The following is a 20,771-nucleotide window of genomic DNA, read 5'->3' on the forward strand; positions in this document are numbered from 1 at the left end:
TTCTTTTAATTGGAAATATTTTGAGTTGGAGCTGCATGTCATTTGCGTGTTTGCGTATATGGATGTTGTGTGGAGCCAGGAGGATTCTGATTGGTTTATCTAAAGGGTGAAGACCAAGAAGGGGTGGCAGGATGTATCCTTGCAGGATTCCACTGGTGATGGGTAGATTTGGTGATCTTGCGGAATCCGTTTGGACAAATTTGGTTTATCTAAAGGGTGAAGACCAAGAAGGGGTGGCAGGATGTATCCTTGCAGGATTCCACTGGTGATGGGTAGATTTGGTGATCTTGCGGAATCCGTTTGGACAAATTGGTGGCGGTTAGCGAGATAGGCTTTGAATCCGCTGAGGAATAGCAGAAAAGTTGCAGAAAAAAGATAAGGTAATGGACCAATAAAACATGAGAAAATGTACGTTTACTTCATTGGTGCTTCCAGGCTATGCTAGTCACTTTTAATCAAGGCTGAAAAAGCACTAGAGCAGCGAGGAATGAGAAAACAAGAAGGTAGATTGGCATGATTTTTCATTAGGAAGCTGGTGGTGAAAGGGAGCTGCGGAGTGGTCGACAGCTTGTTCAGAATTTGGACTTAAATCATTGTGCTCTAGGTGATTGCACATTAGTACTTGATTCATGCGAATCTGTTCCATTATGGCACGACCACTTTCCTGCGCGATCAGATGATTTTGTTTTGGAGTCGCAATGACGTACACATAATGCCGTACTATCTGATGCGCCGGTACGGCCGGTATTCTATTCTGTAACTATGGTGTGAGGACGAAAAGGGGCGACTGTAGGTATGTAGACCACGGTGTAAGTTTTAACTAACATGCCTCCCAACCGCACGAGATACATGTAGCTTAAAATATTCTTTCTGATTGTGTCTTCTATGCCGCAAATACAGCTGAAAACACAGTCACTAACAGGACACTGCATCTGTATTCCGTATTTAATGGGCGAGTACCCATTATTCCTCCCGCTGATTAAATTAGCTGTGCATAGTAAAATAACCGATTTGCCTGAAAATAAATTTCGAACATTAAGAGACATTATTTTTATTTTTTTATTTTTCTTACCTATAGGTGAATGACCACTATTCAGAAATGCTCCTGAAACAGGTAAATAATTCAGAGAGCACAGGACCTTGTGTATGAATGTACTACCTCCCATGCTTCAGGAGATCAGCCCTGAAGAAGGCAGTCTAGCAGTCTGATACCCCCAAAACAGGTTGATTTTAAAAGGGGATACTGACACTAGTGGGCTACCCCTAAAAAGTATTCTCTATTGCCATAGCCGGCACACCCATTTCTCTGAACCAGGGAAGCCCCTGAGTGAACAACGTAAACAGTTGGGTCATTCTTTAAAGTTTGAGGTGCACATCTTTACACCAGGGTGTCTTCTTGTTAAGAAGAGTGCCCAGAAACAGGGCTAGTTCTTTTTTCTATCCCCTGTCCTAGACACGTTGGCTCACCACCGTCTTCACAAGGGGCAGTAGAGCTTTTGCTATAGGGTAAGATGGTGACTTTGGAGCTCCTTTTTAAATTTCAAGGATTCTTTCCTTTGTGTGCCAAAAATGGAACCATTGGTTTTAGAAAATGCTCATTTGGCCTTTGATATTGTGTGGTTAGTTTATAAATGAATGGACAAACCATTGCACAATGAAGCAGTCGGGCACCTGGAAATTTAAACTGTTTTGCATATATATTTTGTTTAACTGCTTTTTAAGGTCTCCCAAATTTGGCGCAAAAGTGACTATTCGGGGAGGTTTTGATTTTCGCCAGCTCAGACAATTTATGAATTACCGTTTAGACAAAAAACAGTACAGCAGATCTCCACTTGAGCGATAGGCTGCAATACTGAAGCCAAAACACTGCCCTTAATCAAACCCGTGGAAGAAAGGCATTTTCAATTTCTGATGTATTTGCTGATCTTGGGCATTTCAGCACGGGAACCTTTGACCATCAAGAGTCCACAAATGTGACTCTTCCTGGTTTTTGGAGTTTCAGTTGCATAGATCTGTCCTGTTATGCATAACTAACGGGTTAATGAACATCTGAGATGCTTAACTACACATTTCTGCTGGTTTGGTAAGGCTCCTTTTCACATGGTCAAATGTTACAAGCAGGATACATATTGGTGTGCTCCCTAAATAGCTTATCCAGGTACTTTAGAAAAGAAAGTGTGGGTGTCTCGGGGCAAGGCAGTGCACCCTTATAAACCGTTCTAAACAGATGGCAGATCCCTAATCAGTGAAAATGATCAGCTCTATTTGTTTAATTATGAAGCGGAATACAGATAGTGTACATGCACTGTTCAGTTTATTTCCTAACCACACCTAGAAAATCAACATTAAAGTATTTTGTAACATGACCACATAAACTGGGTACGTGTGATAGTCCTGAAAATAAAAGTACAGTGCAAACCCTCTGCAGTTCACCTGACGGTCAGCCGTGACTCATGGCCAGCATCCAGTAGTAGAGGCCAATGCATGCAGGCCCAGCTTATTTGGTTTGTTTGGTTTGTGCTTAAGACCTCCCGGGATTGGGGACTGTGGTGCTTGGTGGGAGAGGGGCTAGCACACTGCAGTGGATGGAGACCGTCTCACAGGCTTTACTGGGGCCTCGGAGAGCAGAAGTTGTAGTCTATACATGGATCTTCAAGCCCGGTGTGTGCATTTGTTTGCTGAATGCAGCGGTTAGTTTACTTGGTTGTTCCGCGGCTTGCCCATCACCAGCATCAACACATTTCAGGTAACCGATGTTCATAGTCGTGTGCAGCACCGAAGACGAGTATTGAAAGGGCTGTCGAACAGTCCCTTCTGTGTTGGTGAAGATGCAGAAAGACACAATTTACTGCTTTAGTTAATTTGAGAATAGATGCATCCCTAATTGCTTTTTTACGGAAAAGATATTTGTGTGTGATTGGAGAAAGGCCGGATGATCTTTCCAAATCAGTGGGCCTCAATTTGTATTGTAATTTTTATAGCGCCTGCGCCCATTGGTATGTTCTCAAAGCGCTGTAGGTTGAATGCCATTGCGGGACCAAAGTCCTAAGTTAGTCAGAGGGTATAGAATGCGTGTGGGCATTTGGCCAGTACGAAAGTCGATAGGGCAGGCCACATCCCTATTAGCTACCCCATATCGAACAGTCATATGGGGTAGTTAATAGGATGGATGCCGTGAGTTCTTAATGGAGAGAAAGAGTGCAGGAGACTTAATGTCTACAGCTAGACCTCTAATGGACTTCTAACGGCAGAGATGTTGTGCGATGTGTCTTAAGCGTAGTGTATGTTGGCAAACGCGTGCAGGTATGTGACCTTGCTTTCAGCTTTTTCCATAAGCATGGAGTGTGATACTACCCATGGGATCGGATGTTTTTTTTGGTTTCATGGATGCAGATTCTCTCTTGTGGACTGCTGGGTTCAATTACTGACCAAACTGAACATAACTTATCCGTGGCCTGAACGAGATTGGCCCCGCCACAGCACATACTCCTGTAAGGCCCAGGATTATTTCTGTAATCTTGCTGCTGAGTGCTATGTTAGTGGTCATTTGTCCACTTGCCGAGTTCTAGATCAGAGCTGCAGGTGATGGATTAATATAAAGAGGCGGAGGGATGTAACAGTCCCCAACAGCCCTAGGGCTAGAATATTCCAGCAATTGCGGGCAATTATTGGGAAATTGTGGAAGGGGGGGCCTTGTACATAGCTTCACCTTACACAGGCCACAATATAAAACCATGCAGCACAAATTGTAGCATAAATATCTGACATGAGTGCGGATCTGGACCAGTGGCATTCAAACTGTCGAGTGGCACCCCCTGTAGGGGAGCTGACGGATGTCCATGAGCTCTTTAAAAAGCGATTATAGTGAATGCTTTTAATACAAAATATAAGCAGTTATAGTTTGTTGGCAGCGGAACCAATATTTTTACTCGAGGGTGCAGGTACAGCATCAGAGCCTTTCAACCTGTTCAAATGAAAGGGGCCTCGCGGCTCAGGGGGGCCCACAGCAACTGCTCCCATGTTATCAATCGGCAGTTCTGTAATAAAGGCAATGGATTCCTTTCTATATTATTTTCGTTCTGCCGTTTTAACCGTGCTCCCCACCCACTGGTGCCAAATGTTTTGTCTCCAGTTGATTTTAAGTTGGACGTGTGTTCATTAGGGAAGCATTTGCCACACTCGAGCATTGCATGAGTTGATCAGGTGCCATTTGATTTATAAGATATTTTCTTGTATGGTAAATATATTTGTAAGTTAGTGATGAGGCAACTGTGTAAATGAGTATTATTAAAAGGAACACATGTGGGTCTGTACTTGAGTCCAAGGGAAAACCTGTTTTCTAGTTAAGATCTCCATTGTAGTCTCTCTAGTCTGGAAGAAAAGTGTCTGCTCAACCTGCCGAGTGGTGGTAGAGAGCAGGCTTGCACAACAAAACAAGGTCCACAGATGGTAGTAAGAATGGCCATTTAACAAAGCTTCTCACAACACCCAAGACAAGACGCACATAAGGCACCCATATACAACCACCACACAACGTCGATCAACTAAAACAAACCAGCAGACACTGACCCGTTTTTAAGAACCTGGGCTACCAACAGCACATCAAAGCCATCTTAGCTTTCCCCCCCCTCTCAATCCCACTCACTAACCAATTCCAACCTCCATCCTTTTCAGATCCGCCTAGGTGCTTGGAGACCATGAAAATGTCAGCCGTGCACGATAGAAATCACAATAACATAACTAAGGGTAAACTTTCTTTTGGAGGGTGAGAAGGAGCTTCTGGATAGCATTCTGCACCTGCATAGTGCCCATGCTTTCCTTGGTCCACCAAGTACTCTGGGCAGGCTTGACTGGTCGGCTGGTACCCGCTGCACAGGTTGATCACTTGCCTATGTGCTGGGGCTTGATCTGAGATGCTGAGACTATGTGGAAGACGCCATCTTGTTCTGCTGGTTAGGCTTCCCAAAACTTGCATGAATCATGTTGGGGATCCTAGGACCAGAGAGCAGAGGGAGAAACATTGGATGTGTTCCCCCGTGGGCCCTTTTCTCAGTAAAAGAAGGGCATTCTTTTGAGAAGTTTCCTTGATGCTTGCTGCTCCCCTTTTCTAGGTGCATTGAGGCTCCCACTTGTGACCGTGAAGGCAGAACATGACACTAACACACCTCGTAGGTTCTTGAAAAGTGTTGCCATTGCATGCAACCTGGTTTAGTTAGGATTCAGTGTGCAATATGCTCACATCAGTTTAGGGGCATCAAAGTCACTGAATACTGATGTTCCTCTGATATGTGAGTAGCACAACCTTTGTACTTTTTCTTCCTGTATGCTTGTTAGCATAGTTTGAGATGAACTTTCATGAGCTGCAGATGGTTTCAGTAGTGCAACATGGAAGACATCTACCCTCCAACGAGGCAGTCTTAATCTACATGAATCTGAGATTTATTGGTCAATAATGAAAGGTCCCAAGAAGTGGGGACAGAATGTCTTCGTTATTCTTGACAGATTTAGTTTGTGGTGTTGAACAAAGCAGGTTGATCTTTCTGAAAGGACGGACCTGAAACTCTTTCTTGACTGTTGGTGTCCTATACCTCGGCTTGGCAAAGCTGTCCTTGTGCTTGTCTCTGAACAATTTAGACATTGAAAGTTTGGATGACTGCACAAGTGTGGCTCTTGAGCAGCTCAACTGGTAATGTGCAGGAAAGTTAAGCTTTGTGGCAAAGAAAAGGTGACTTGCATAATAAAGAATATCATGTTCTAAGACAGTGGTCCTTTGGATCTTTAGATGTTTTGGACTACAACTCATCAGCCCTAGCCAGCAAGGTTCAGGGTGAAGAAACATGGGAATTGCAGTGCAAAACATATTGACAGCCTCATGCTGCCACCCCCTGTTATCAGATAATTCAACCGTTGTTTAACCTTGTAGGATGTCACACATCTTCTAGAATCTGGTTGGCCCGTTCAGTTTCTGTTTGAGCATGATGACTAGTGGATAGATTGCTTCAATATGGTGTTGTGTTAACCCTACTCCCCATCCTATTTAATGGGGGGAGACATGGGTGCGAGTGTCGGGGGACTGGTTTGGTCAGGCCACTCCCGGGTATGCCTTCTGGTTGGAGCTGGATAATACCCTGAGTTCTGGACCCGGCTCCCGAACGCGGTTATGTTCTTCCATTGACACAGAAACCACAGCAGAGAACCACCCGACACGCAAGCCTCAAAGGGCCATGTTGGAACTTGCAAACTCTGCACTCGCTGACAAATGGAACTTGCTGTGTACAAGACAACAATGAGACTGATAAGTCAGCATCGCTCTCTGATAAAGAGGGTAGCCAAGCAGGCACATCAAAAAGAAATAAAGCTGAAGCACACCTTACTTCAGTAATCTTCACCATGGGAACTGCACAATAGCGCAGTCACCAACATATATCCAAGAGGTTCCACACAGGCATATGAAACCTTGGGATTCTTAATTAAACCTAATAGAAACCATTACACAACAAATCAATACCCAAACTTGACTAGTAACCATATACCAAGGGAAATTATGACTCCTGAGTGGACTAAGCAACCCTAGGATGGAAACCTAAACATATGGGAATAAACTATCAGGATCTGCTTTAGAGAGTATCCTACAGTCTTATCAGTATAGCAGAGGCGTGGGCATTTCATTGAGTGTCTTGAACCCAGAGGAAGCAAACTGGTTCGAGAGGTTTTGGTTATTTTACAAAGCATTGAGACACCCTTGTTGATGCCATTTGTCCTGCGCCACTCTATCGTGAACCTATTTCGAAAGGGCACAATAGGTGTGTTGTGTACCAGACTCCCCACCTTGGGCATGTAACATTATAAATGCATCACATTGGCAGCAGCTGGTCTATTTTCCGAGAAGCAAATCAACAAAGTACAAAGATTTCTCAGAACATGCTGTGGGTGTGTGATGGATTTTTATCAGAAAATCGTGTATATGCTTATTCAAGGTTTTATAATGTAATTTGCTCAGTAAGGCAAGTGTGACATTCTTATTACGAGTATGAGATTAGCATTTTAAAAAGAGCCAGTTGAGATCATTAAAATGTCCTTTTAATAATCGCCTATTTTTCTAATGCTCCACACCATCTTCTCTCAAAATATTCTTCTGTGGAACTGGTTATTATCAGATTAAAACCAATGATCCATTTCTTCTGTGTGCACAAAAGCAAAGTATGAGGGTGACATTCGTGCCTGCAAGTCACGCAATGCAATGACTGTGTAGGTCTCAAAATATCGGGTCACTCTACCTCTGGAGTACACATGTCGTTGCTGCTCTGGTAATTGGAACATTGGAACAATACAAATACACAATACCCCCACAGCCACTTCAAGATACTTTTTTTTTTTTATCTTTCTTTTTCTTTTTTTCTCTGTTTGAAATGCTGGCTGCAACTGATGGGGTAAACTAGCACTTTAGCAAACAAGGAGACTGTCACCGACAGAAAGAGAAGGAGATCTAGAATGGGGCTGAGCACAGAGGGAGTTGCAGGATCATGCAGAGACTGGGGGAAATGTTAGAGCGTTTTACAAACGTAGGACTTTAGAATACTCGCACTTGGGATACAGAGTGCCAACTCTTAGTATAGGCCTGGACCACACAGCATGTTTGTAGCAATGGCTGAGCCAGGCTTATCTTGGGAGGGTGAAGGGCTGGAGTTAGTACAAAGAACTTTAGAGTATACAAAGAGGCCCAAAGAACCATGGACGCACTACATTTATATAAAAGAATGGTTTCTTTTATATCTACACTAAGGTAAGGTAAACAGTAAGTACTATCACACACACAATCAGTACATAGAAGAACCAATGCACTTTCAGAGTAAGTAACACACTTTTGTATTTTGAGAATGGTAGCATGCAATTCAAAAGGTAAGTAAAATATTTTTGTAATAAATGCTTCGGGTAAAATAAAGGAAACAAAAGTAAGTAAATATTTGGCAATATTTTCAGAGGCCTAACACTTTAGAAGTACATCCTTATCTAGTTATGAGTGTCTCAGTTGGATTGGTGGGACAAACAGGTAGGCACACGCTGTAGAAAGTTCGAAACTTCTAGAGGAAGTCTTCTGTAGCAAGTAAGTACCGTCTGTTGAAAAAAGGGTCAGGGACTTCTGAAGGCACACACGCGTTAGGCCTGGGCGAATGTGTAGGGGCAAACTCCCAATCACACAAATCGGCACTCCAGCAACACAGGAGCAGCAAAACTCCACAAGGTAAGTTCTGCCTTGAGTCTCACAGGACCTTGTAAGTGAAGAAGAGGTAGCTGCACAATGCCCCCACGATGCAGCAGTAGACCTGGTAACTGAATTCTTGGTCAGGCTGATGAAAGACTGACCACTGGAGTGGATCTCGCAGCAGCAACTGAGTGAAGAGGCTTCCAGCAAAGGATGCCTCTGATTCTGTGATTTTTGGCGCCTTTTTGGGAAGCACCTGTGAAGAACAATGACTGCCCGGTCGGTTCGTCTCGCTATCTCGGTCCAGCACGCTGGTGAGGGGACTAAGTAGTGGAATCTTGCCCCTGGAGGTCCGAAAGGAGTTTTAGGAGGCTTTGATATTCGGAAGGCGATGCACTACATAATGGCCAGTCTCCAAGGATATTGGTGGTTTGCAGCCTATGAAGATCACAGCTCATCGTGTGATGGCTCGAAAATGCAGGTTGTGCCAAGACTGATTGGTCCCACGGGAGAGAGTCTTTGATGTTTCCCGGGCCCATCCGACTCCCAAGGGTCCAACACCCTTCCTCCCCCCCCCAGATTAAATAGTGGACTCTGCCAACGGCAAGTTGGAACTGTGGTTTATTACAAAAAATCAACAGGTATCATCCAAGACAATTGGGATTCTCTAGTGTACCTCAACTTTACAATGCGTGCTCCCCAGTTTTGATGTGGTTTGTCATCACCTGGGCTCTTCCCAAAAACCTATTTCCCCCCCGCCCCCTGCAGATTGGGTGCCGAGAGGAGTAGTAATCCCCAATAGCGGTTATTCTACTGGCCCTCACATGTCAGGTGGCGGACCTGCCCCGTTCCCAAGAAACTATCTATTACATTGTTGCAGAGCAGTGGGCTTACCATTGGCTCTTGCCCCTTTCCATCCAACCCTGGATTTCTGTCTCGTGATTGGCTGGAGTTGGTCTACCGAGGCCTGGGACCCGACTTGGTTCTCAGCCCTTTGTACACCTCTTGAAGGTGATGTGAAGCAACTATGTCTTAATTGTATCTGGTAGTAGACCACCAATTTTGCCTATGAGAGTGCGCCTCCACGTTGCAAAACTTGTTTCACCTTCCGTCTGGCCTGCTGAGAAGCTTGTCTTCCCACCACGGGTGAATGCCCATTGTCTAGTTGGGCTGCATCCCATTATTATGGACCACAAAATCGAGCTCTTGAGTCTGCATATGAGGATTTATTCCATTTTTCTGCAGCTGGTCCCTTGTCTAGAGTTTGGAATGTGACCGTTTTATTTCTGACCTTGCCTGTGAGCTCCCTCTGCGCTTTGTGCAGCCTGAGCCTGCTCCTGCTGTCTGGTGTTCTGTGGCTTGAGGCCTTCTGTAATTTTCCTTAGACTTAAAATGCAATTTCTTCATGCTCATGTTATGCTAAGTTTCCTATAGATTAATCACATGTGGTCCTACCAGGCTCCATATATACTCCTGTAGTCCCATGTGGTTAATTGCCATAAGCATCTGCAAGCTTGCTCAGGATCTCTTGTTGCCTTGCGTTTCTGCGTTTGGCTAATGAGAAAAATAATAAAAGCTTTGACGGTATGTATATGTATTCGTCCTCTATAGTACTGTGTAAGCATGTTCTTCGTGTATGCGGGTGTGTTTGTGTACTGCTGTGCAGGGCTGCGAGTATTCTTCATGACAAACGCTGCTGTGTTGTGGTGTCACTAGTGACGTCCGCATAGTGGCTTCTTGGCACTTAATCGAGGTAGTCCATTGGGGTATTCCCATTCACAATCTCCGAGTCCCCTCCTCCTGAAAAGATATGTACTGGATTAGGTCTGAATGGCTGACTGAGGGGATACTTTTCTGTGTACGTGTCAGCCAGTGGTGCACTTGGTGTTCGTCCGGAATATGATGGGTGACTTCGAGCGCTCCTGTCTCTTTGGCCTGTCATGCTCATAGGTGTGAGATGGGGCATTCCTGGGACTTTTTCTTCGAATCGTCCTCTTATGAGTTTTCCTGATACTTGGGAGGGGTCACAGAGCAGCAGTTACACAGAAGGTATCTCGGTCATCTCGAAATGGCTGCGGGCGTCTCTCCTCGTCTTCCTCGTTGATTCTTTAGTTGAGTGGTCGGCTTGTCTTCAGCCTCAGGATATATGGCTGTTATGCTGGAACAGAGCCAGTCGGCACCCATGCACCATTCAAACTCTTCAGTACAACCAGACCCCACTCCCCAGATGGAACTGCTTCCAGGCAGGCACACCAGAAGACAAAGAACAGTGTAGTTATGAAGTCCTCCCGCCTTTCCCTTTCCTTCGACATGCTGGTGCCTTGACAGGCTTCACAAAGGATTCCTGCCGAAGACCAAAGTCAAATCGGGACCTCGGCCACCCAGCACTGCAGAAGAAGAGACAAGCGAACCAGAAATGGTAAAATAAAAAAAGAAGCCACTATGCTGACGTCACTAGTGACACCACAACGCAACATAACCCTTCGGCGCACTACCGTAACTGTAAGTACAGCCTAGGATAAAAAAATTGCACAAAAGTAGGATAAACCCACAGCCACCAGCCATTCAGATTTGCTTGTCACTCTAACCAGAAAGTTACAGGAGCAGTGAGAAAGGGGATACAGTGTAATGCTACATCACTCCACATAAGGTTGGATGTGCTGATCTCCCAATATAAAAGATGGGAAGGATACAGATCTTCCCCTATAACATAAAATAAAATGGGAAGCCCAAGGTGCTCCCAGTCCACTGCACAGAGTGCTGTGTGTAGCAAATTTCAATGAGATACCATAGAACTTGGAGGAAAGCATTTCTCCAAGAGACTTACAAAAAGAAATACAAAGTATCCCAAAAGATGGGGTAAGAAAAATGAGGGAGTGTGGCAAAAGGTTCCCACTCACTCAAGGGAACAGACCAAAAATCTGAACGTCCAGCAAAAAGTGCTGGCGGGCTCAAATGTGGAGGCGATTGTGCATAAAAATGAAAATCTACCCTAAGGGAAATATATATATACTGTGGCCCCAGTCTCAGCATATCTACCAGCATAGTCCTGGATGCTTTCCTCTGAGTCTGGCTATCCCCTATCCCTGTGAAAGATGATAAAAAGTGAGACTGTCATTAAGTCAAAGGAATGCTTCACTGTATTTGAAGCCTTCCTAATGCTGATATAGAAGGCATCAAATAGATCCATGAACTTCCTCAATGGGGAAGGAAGGAAAGAATTTAGCTTGGGTTGGTTGAAGGCTAGAAAAAGGTTGATTACCTATTCATCAGGGTATGAAGTCTTGCAATGGATTTATGGATGCCAAAATGCATGTTTAACATGTTTATGCTAATGGTGGGAGTCCTGCCATTATTCTGCTTACTGTGTTAGGCCTATCTGAATGAGTGACTGGATTTTTGTCTCAAACCCATACCCTGCGCCTCATTCTGGGCTGCATATGACTTGGTTAGTGGTGTTGAGTGATGGCCCCCTTCGTTTGTTGTTCTAGGAGTATTCCTTGATTCGAATTTGGAAACTTACATGTGGCCCTGGATTGCATGGTGACAATCAAGAAATCATGTGCTTTTCTCCCCTGAAGAAGAAGGTTCATGCAATGACAGCCTCGAAGAACTGAAACATGTCGGGATTTTATGTATTTGAGTTACACACATAGTGTATTAATTGTATCATGTTATTTATGTTGTACTAATCTGTTTATTTTTGTTAAGTAATTGCGTGGGTATTTGTTTTTCATTGTGTTTTCACCATGTGTTAAATGTTGGGTCATGTTAATTTCAGAACATTTTTATGAGTATTTTATTCATTCATAATCTTAAAACATTTTTAGTATTGTGTACATAGTGTGCATAATTGGTCTATTTTTTCTGGACTGTAAGTATAGGGAGGCTTTCAACCACATGTCTATTTGGGTATAGATCAGTGAAATTGAAAAATCTGGATTTTTGTGCTCTTTCTCCTTTAATAGGTTTACTGCATGACAACTGACACCAGTTAACCGGGACCACAGTAGGCATAGTATTATGCTATGATTCTCTTCCCCCCTGACCCCCCCCCCCCCCCCGAGCGGACACATCTAGGTTCACCTATCACCTTTTAACTGGATTGTACCAGATAACTACTGCTCGGATGGCCTTCTCCATATGCCTGGCACCACTGCTGAACCTAAAATGTGAGCATTATTGGTGGTTCCTTAGGCTTTGCAAACTGCTTGTCCACCTCCTCTGAGTGTCAAGAGGTGAGGGGAGAAGGGGCAGTACATGGGATGCACTCTTCACAGGAAGTCTTTGCAGCTCAATGGGTCTCGTTCTTAACCTCACCAGGGGACAAAACTACAGCTAATCTAAGAAGTTATTTTTCTAAATTCAGTTGGCTATTCTCTAGTCCTGCTGCTATTTTGGCTATTCTCACAGTGAGTCACTAGGTCTTAAAAATGCAGTGTTTCTGTTCCCTAACCATGTACATGCCCTATATCCAAACTCCTCATCTTGGGCTATTATTTCTTCATGTATAGGCCCCATAGGCTCATTCAATATGGGATCCACCACACTGAATCCTCTTCATGCCCCCAAACACAGATTTGTCTTCTTTCCATGTGCACCCTCACACAGTTCTTCCCCATAATTCCTTGTGCCTTCACCTCTGTACAGACACACTGCTGAGGGGAGAGGATTAACTCTTCATTTCAAAGTACAGCTGTGAGGGTCTAAGTTTCCTTTTTATGTCCCTCCTACATGGATATTGTATCAGCAAAGGCAAGCATGTTATTGGTGTGGTAAAGTAGATTTCAAAAGGTTTCCTGATTAGGCCACCCTTGCTGTACCCTTCATTCCTCCAAGACAGGTTTTTGTGTTAACACATTTAGGGGCTGATTCATGGAATTTGTGCGCCGAAAAACGTGGATTTGTGCGCCATTCTGCATGCATATCCCTGTTTAACAAACGGGGATTTGCGGGCAGAATGGCGCACAAATCCACATTTTTCGGTGCACAAATTCCATGAATCAGCATCTCAATCTGCTTGTCGCCATATTTCTGGTGTGATTCCGTTAGAACCACCGGCACCAGGAAATGCTTCTTGTTTCCTTTGATATAAATGCACCTGGTAGGTGGCACTCGTTGCCTGTTAACTAGTCACTTCTGCCTACATTTGACCCCATCCAGGAGATCTCCATTCTCGAAGATGTACATTCCTATTCTGTGAGTTTAGAACATCTGCTACATTCTACAGATGTGAACTAGTTAATTGATCTGATTAGGAGCCTTCTGGCTTATCCCATGCTTTCTCCAAACACTGCTGCTTGGATACAAGTTCCAGGAAGACCAACTGTACTCTGAACACATTCGCCGCCTCGATACTAGCCTTTGTTTCTGCCACTCTCGTTTCATTCTTGCTTTGTATTATTCCAGTTGGCAATCTGAGTGGGTGCACATAAGACTATCAAGCTACATGTCATTTTGTTACAAATTGTATACAATGGGTCCTAAACAACAAACCCTGTATATCCTAACTCCACAAACGAGTAGTACATCCTACTGTCTGAGTTAATGAAAGGTGAGGAATGCCTAGTAGACTTGATGTTGGTGCTATGCATGTTTGCCCCCATCGCTAATTAGCTTGATCAGTTTTCAGTTCTTCCCATTACGAGTTGGTCTTCACACATAAAGGTGTTTTTTTAAGGTTAACAGGTCACTTTGTTTTTGGTGCAAACGGATGAAATCGCTTAAATGCATTTGGTCCAACCCAGAAGCTGGGCATTCCGAACAATGAGCCAAAATGACAACCTGCAATACTAATCTCTGTAAACATTTGCACAAAATGGCTACTGAAGTGGCACATCACACTGCTTTGTGTGCTGCAGAGAAATTAAGTATGTGCACAGCTGCCAATTATGCATGCTCTGTCACTCAGATCGGGTGAATGTTTGCATTCTGGGCTCGGTGGGTGGTTTGGGCGATTAGTTGTCGCTTGCGACACCTTTAAGCCGAAAACTATTGAGTAGAGCACTAAGTATGTCTTGTGTAGGAAAAGTTAAGAGGTCACACAGAGAGTTCAGTGGGATAAGGTAAGTCTTTGGGAAAGTTCCTGCAGTGTATTTAGATTTGTAGCCTGCTGAGGGTGTAACTCTGCACTAATCTGGGGATAAGGACACCTGGACTAGGAAGGAGGGTGTACCATGTCAGATAGATGGGGACGGCCCCAGGGCCCACTATTACTAAAGTAAAGCCCATTGAACTTCCCTTCAGACTCTGAAGTTTTCTGTGACAGCAGTTCTAGCACTTGTACACTTGAATTTGAGAAGGTGGCTGTCACTATGCAAGAACTTAAAAAGGTGTGTGTGTGTGTGCATGTTCGTTCAGTGGCCATGGCACCCTTATTTGAATTCTTTTGCCATAAGAACATCAACGTTTTGATTGGATTTGTGCTGGTTTAGAACAGTGAAGGTGGTCAGTGTCTCTGGTGGAGTCTGTTCTCTTTTCAAAGCTCAAGCAGGTGCTTAATGTTGGATGCAGTCCCAGTTCTAGTTCATGTGGGAAGGTTTTAATCTGCTGTTCTAGGTCACTCACCGACTACTTCAGAACAGAGGAATATACATAGTGCCTCAAGTCACCAATGCACTGTCGCTATACAGTCTTCTGGAAGTGGGTGGGGTAGGTGTGGGAAGTATAGTGAAATACATGCTTCTGTTGAAAGTCTCTCCGTAAGCAACTAGTATGGTATTCATAAATTCACTGTTCATGATCACACCCGGGATACTTATTGGGGGTTGAAAAAGGATATAAAGCATGGAAAAAAATCAGAATTACTACTGCAGGTCATCCATTTTTGAAGTTTAGGATTGCTTCACAATTGATGGTAACAAGGTGGGGCTCAACTCTTCAATTGAGATAAACTGTTATGATCCATCCTCTTTTCTCAATCACAGGGCTAAGTGTTGTATATTATATCGGAAATTACAGCTTCCCCACCCCCAAAAAAGACAGTTTTGCAGGGAGGGCGGCTGGGGGGGGGGGGCTTAATATTGACCTTTTCACAAAAGGGCCTTTTGTCAGAAAGCACATGTTCAAAATGTTAATACATTCGTTAAGCAAGGCTGGGTTAAGTTTGTTCTAAGGCTCTGTCAATGTACTGGGTTTGTTGGTTTGAGCATGTGTACATTTTGAAAATATCTTCGATTTTTATCTGTGCTGTCATAAGAGTAGATGGTAAGCTTTTCTACTGTATGCATTATTTTGACTATCATTAAAGTACAAGTAAGATTTGAACGTTACCAAAACATGCATGTTTTTGTATATGCACTAAAAGGTTGTCCTCATATGTAGTATATTTATCAACTCCTTTTTAATCTTAGGTTGAAAATGTGAAATTACTGGACCGATATAATAGTAAGAAACCAGCCACAGGAACCTTGTACTTGACAGCTACCCACTTAATCTACGTTGATGCCTCTGCTGAAGTCCGGAAGGAAACGTGGGTATGTCATGACATCTGTGTGTTCTTTGTTATTACTTGTTTACTCTGTCGCTTGAACGAAGTTCTAGCCACTGTGTTGAGGGTAACAAAGGGGTGAGGATTTCTGAAATAAGAGAGACGCTCCTAGCAACTCCAGTTTTCTGAGCAAGAGCTAAACAAACATGGACAGAGAATGCCAAATTGAAGACTGTTTAGTCCTAGAAAAAAGTCTCCAATTTAACAGGCAGGTTATCAAAATTTTCTTAAGCTTGATATCGTCTACCTTACTGTGGATGAATACAGGCTCGCAGTTGGTTCCTTCAGAAAATCCAATGAATAAATGGTTAGTGGAATGGACTGACTGGTGACACAGCCATTTGTGAGAGTGGATGATTTACTTACATTTTGATCCATTTTATTAGCCTGTCTGTTCCAGAAAACCCACACTCTGACCTTTTGGCTAAATGTCGTGTCTTGATCGAGTAAGTCATTTGTACTTCACCTTGTGCTGTTTCTTCTGTACATAATCAATACTTTGGAACCATTTATAAACGTTATGGGTTTGTGAAAACCCTGGATTAAACATCAAATAAAAGGAAACAATTTCTTTATTGATGAAAAATGTCTTGGAGATACAGGAAAGACATCACGGGTGGAGGAGTGTTATGTGGTATGTGCAGCAGCACCGAGATATAGTATACGATCCTCTACAAGTTTTTGTATTGTAACTGTTGTCACAACCACTCACTAACTCCACATTATGACTCATGGTTTTTAAAGTGTTGTAGGGATGTCCTAGTTTTTAAGAATAACTATGGTGTCCCTGTTTTTTTTGTATAGTTGTTTGTTTTTGTAGGTATGAACTGTTTTGCACTTCGAATTAAAAGAATATTAAATAGTTTTTTAACCTCTCTCGGTTTAACAGGCATTGGATTTTTTCAACCTTAGCACAAATCTAGTTTGGGACCACTAAGATACATGGACAAGGGATGGGTAGCCTGTTTCCCTGGTTGCTTTACAGATATATTGTTCCTTCAGCATATGAAATAGGAGCCCCGTTATAAAAAAAAAAATATGGGAAGTACCCATAGTTTTTTCTATGTTCAAGAAAAACGATATTGTTTAATTTCTGTCGTCTGTTCCCCCTCATTTCTAACTGGGTTGGGATATGCCTACTGTAACTCAGGCTTGGAAGCATTTCTAAAAGATGTCTTTTCAATTTAAAGCTTTTGGAATGATGGTCTGGGTGCCTTTATGTGTAGGGTGTACTTGTAAATGGAGGATACAACCATTACACTCCATTCATGTTTTTCCACCTAGCCACCTTTTGTTATTTATTCTATGCGGTTATGACGTGACGATGTATTTGAAATCTAATCAATGAAGTCCATTGAGAGACATTCAAATGTGTGATGTCCGATTCAAGATCTCTCGATGGAAGCCGGAGGGTAGCACCTCCATGAAGGAGCATTCATCTGTGCTAATCAGCAGCTACACCCCATTTCCATCTATAGACACAGTAAAGCTGGACCCCTGAGTTTTCAAAATCAAGAAAATGGTGCTATTTCGCTTTGCCACCAGTTCCAAAGTTATCTTCTCTAGTCCTAAAGCAGTGTTTGACAGTAGCAACGTTCCACGTGGTAAACGGTTCAGCTTTTGGAGGTTTTGGAATTTGACTGAATGTGCTATGTAGACCTAGATGAAAAGTATTTCTCCATTGCAATTCTGCAACATCTCAGAAAATGTCGGCACTTTGGGATATAATGCGTTCATTGCCATTTGAATTTCAGAATTGAATGCAGTTGCTAGAGTCTTTATACATGTCGTTTTGATGGGAACTGCACATGTGCACCAGATGAGTGTTAATCTCTATCCCTACTGTAAGGAACTTGTGGTGGCAACAGTAAAGATGGACACCAAGTGATCACAGTTCAAATGTTTATTGAACTTTATAATGGGTGAGATAAACTCCTAATCTAAACCTAAATCTAAGATGAGAGCAAGCTACGACCATCAAATAATAAGGCAGTCCTAGTGGCATCTTGTCAAATAAAAAGGGCCTATACTAAAAAAAATCAATTGCCAATTCTTACCACTAAATTACAAAAATATTGTATGATCATGTTCACCAGAAACTAAAGAAGTATTTGCAAAATGAAAAGTCAAGATGGGGTGGCTGGGACTCCCGTCCTCACTTTTGAAGCACGGGACAAGGCAGGACTCTAGAGCACAGTACACTCCTTGGCTTCGTCAGCACCAGGTTCACAGTTAAAGTTCAATGATGCCAGCACCTTCAAGGGCTAAGTCTCTTTCCTAGAAGTCTCTTACCTTATAAGGCCTGCTGTTTCAAATAAACAAAAGTTCCTTCAGTACTCCTATACCTGGGCGTTTCCTCTTAGCCCTTTGGCTCTCCCTCCGCCGGGCTCAGATCCTCCTTGCAACTCGGACCTCCTTCCGTTGGTTCACTACGGCCTTCTTTACCAAAAGGAATGTATTTTTAACAGTTAATGTTTTACTCAATTTCACCAGAAAGCATTGGTTCCCATCTCCTAGCTTTCTTTGGGAGCCCCTCTTTATTCCACAGTTCATAATCTTATCGGAAAGCGGGGGTTCCCTTCCCCTAGCTTTCCTCTGGCAATGGGTTGGAGACTTTCGATTGTATAAAGGATTTGACATAACCCGTATAGGACCACTCTGACGCCTCATGCCACAGTTTCCTAGGGCCTATTGGTTCTTGTAGTTTCATAAACCGGTCCCGGTCAGTCTTTCGAATGAGCGCCCACGTGGCGCCAGACCCCTCTGTACCTGGACCTCAACTGGGCTTTCTTTAAAGTTAAAATACATACTCAAGTTCTTTCTCTTAGGATTCCTTGCGTTCAAAATGTTGCCACTTGCAACCTTGGGTTCAACACAGTTCGGTTTGCTATCCGTCTCCTCCGACTCATCGGCTGTGCTGAACCCGTTGGCTTCTTTGTTCTCTGGAGTCAGGGATAGTACCACGATAGCCAGCATGCCTCCATCTGTGTTATCAAAACGGGAGGCCCCAGTGTACCATTGACGTCTGCTGCTTCACACGCCAGCTGTAGCTCCCGGTCTTATGATTTCCCTTTCGGAGGCTTCGCAGGTCTGAGGTGAAAAGGGCAAAGGCAACTCCCACTTTGCCGTCCATCCAGGTCTCACCACCTTTCTTCTCTGTTTGAACTGCCAGTTTGGTGTAGCTGTCTCTTCGTGTGTTCAGCCTTGCTTGAAAGGTGCTTTCGTGTTCCACCTTTTATCCCTGTGGGGAAGGTAAAGGGCTGTCATGTGTGGGGAAAAGGTGTTACAAGGAAGGGGATACTGCGTCTCAACCATCAGTGTCCCACTTGCACTCCCCGAAGACCCCTCGCTCAGGTAATCCTCCCCCACTGGTCCACCCCCAGGAACTGGATCCAATAGCGATGGCCGTGTCCTGGCCACCTGGACGACAGATCTCTGGGGACTAGCGTGTGAGACACCTTCGGGTTTCTCACACTACCTAAACCAATGAACGAGTCTGTTCTTGTCTTGTCCAATCAGATCCTGAGGAGTCTACAAAAGGTATGGAACACACTAGTGGACTTGACATTTTCATAAACCTTCAATAGTCAGTTCTGTTTCCTACATCGAATATTTAGTTCATCAGAGCAGTCCTTGACTGTGTTCAAGGCAAATCATGCCACTGGATACCTTTTTATTGTTGATTCGGGATATAGTGCTGCATTTTTCAAACCTTGGTATTTTCAGAGACTTCTAGCCCTTATGGCCTCTTGATCCTTTCTCTGGCCATACCAAGGTCACTGCAGTGGCATCTGATGAACTGGGATCAGGCTGTGGAGTCCCTGTTCAAGTATACATTTCTACCCACACATATTTTATTAGTCCAATCTCTTATATATACATATTTCTATTTGTACCACCTTGGAATTATGATCCATCTTTCTTCCCAAGTTGCGTTTTATTTACTTGTTTCAATCCTCTCCTAATTATCTTATTGTTTAAGCATGGACAATCTGTGTATATGCTTTAAGGGATACTGTTGCAGTGATTGTCTTCCCCAATTTAGACACAATTTTATCAAATATCTTTTTCACAGTAATATCTGTTCTCCATCATGGGGTCTGGCATGGATTCACATGCTCATGAATATACCCCGTCGTTAGTCTGGGAATCCTCGGTAAAGAAAAAATCAGTTTCAGTTTCGTTTCTGAACTGTCTTTCTACTAATAACCAATCACTGGTCTCTGGGTCATACTGCCCCCGGCCACTGACTGCCCTCTACCTAATTCCCTCCTCTGGCAGCCATCTTCAGATTTTTACTGCACGGTCAAGTGTTGGGAGTCCTCCTGCTATAGCGCTCGAGCTTCTACTGAGTTTTGCCTTTTTTTCCTAAGAGTTTTCTCTTATTTTTTGGTCAGTTCGAGCCTCAAGCTCCACCGATTCGTCTTCCAATCAACGGGGACCCGTTTCGGAATTTTTCTACGCCCAAGGGCGAATTTTCATTGAGTTTCTCTTGGAGGATTCCAGAAGATCTTTGAGGCCTACCACGCCTGGACATGGCCCAGGACAAAGGAGACCCAACGCCTACTGGATCCAAGCTGTTTAGGAACTGCCCGGGATGTGGCTTGCAGGAGGATGAGCACTCCCGTTGCCTCTACTGCCTTCACGGCAACAAATCTCACATGGAGGAGGACTGTGCGTTCTGCAAGAACATGCCCGTGGACCATGAAGGACCATCTTAAACGACTCACTGACTGCGAAGAGACAAGCAACGGGTGAGAAGAAGTCTGAGCAGTCTAATAAGACCTTTGAGGGCGCTCCGGCGACGGGGGCCCAACAAAAGGCAAAGCACTGCGGGCCCTGGGAGCGCCGTTGGTTCGGGCTCCTCGGCTGCCAGGCATGGCGTGATGTTCCCGAAGCCATCAACCACGAGCCAACACTCTGGCTCAGGGAAAAGGAAGTCGGAGAACCCGGGTAAGCTTTGGGAGAAGCCCCGGTCGATCCCGATGGAGAAAGCCAAGGGTGGGGGGGCGAGGCGGTGACCCTACCCCTGAGGTGAAGGCCCCAGGCGCGGGCAAGGTCGTGAGGGCCCTGATTCAC

General features: G+C 44.0%; 1 protein-coding gene across 1 annotated transcript in view; it reads left to right on the forward strand.

Annotated features, from left to right (window-relative positions):
* The window catches only part of MTMR8 (myotubularin related protein 8), a 710,603-nt gene that overhangs the window by 36,483 nt on the left and 653,349 nt on the right, over positions 1 to 20,771 (forward strand). The window contains exon 2 of the mRNA XM_069612538.1: positions 15,556 to 15,678. Coding sequence (XP_069468639.1) covers positions 15,556 to 15,678 — 123 coding nt within the window. The remainder of the gene's footprint in view (positions 1 to 15,555; positions 15,679 to 20,771) is intronic.

The sequence above is a fragment of the Ambystoma mexicanum genome, chromosome 5p (genome assembly GCF_040938575.1).
Source record: "Ambystoma mexicanum isolate Mex_15411 chromosome 5p, UKY_AmexF1_1, whole genome shotgun sequence".
Classification (NCBI taxonomy): Eukaryota; Metazoa; Chordata; class Amphibia; order Caudata; family Ambystomatidae; genus Ambystoma; species Ambystoma mexicanum.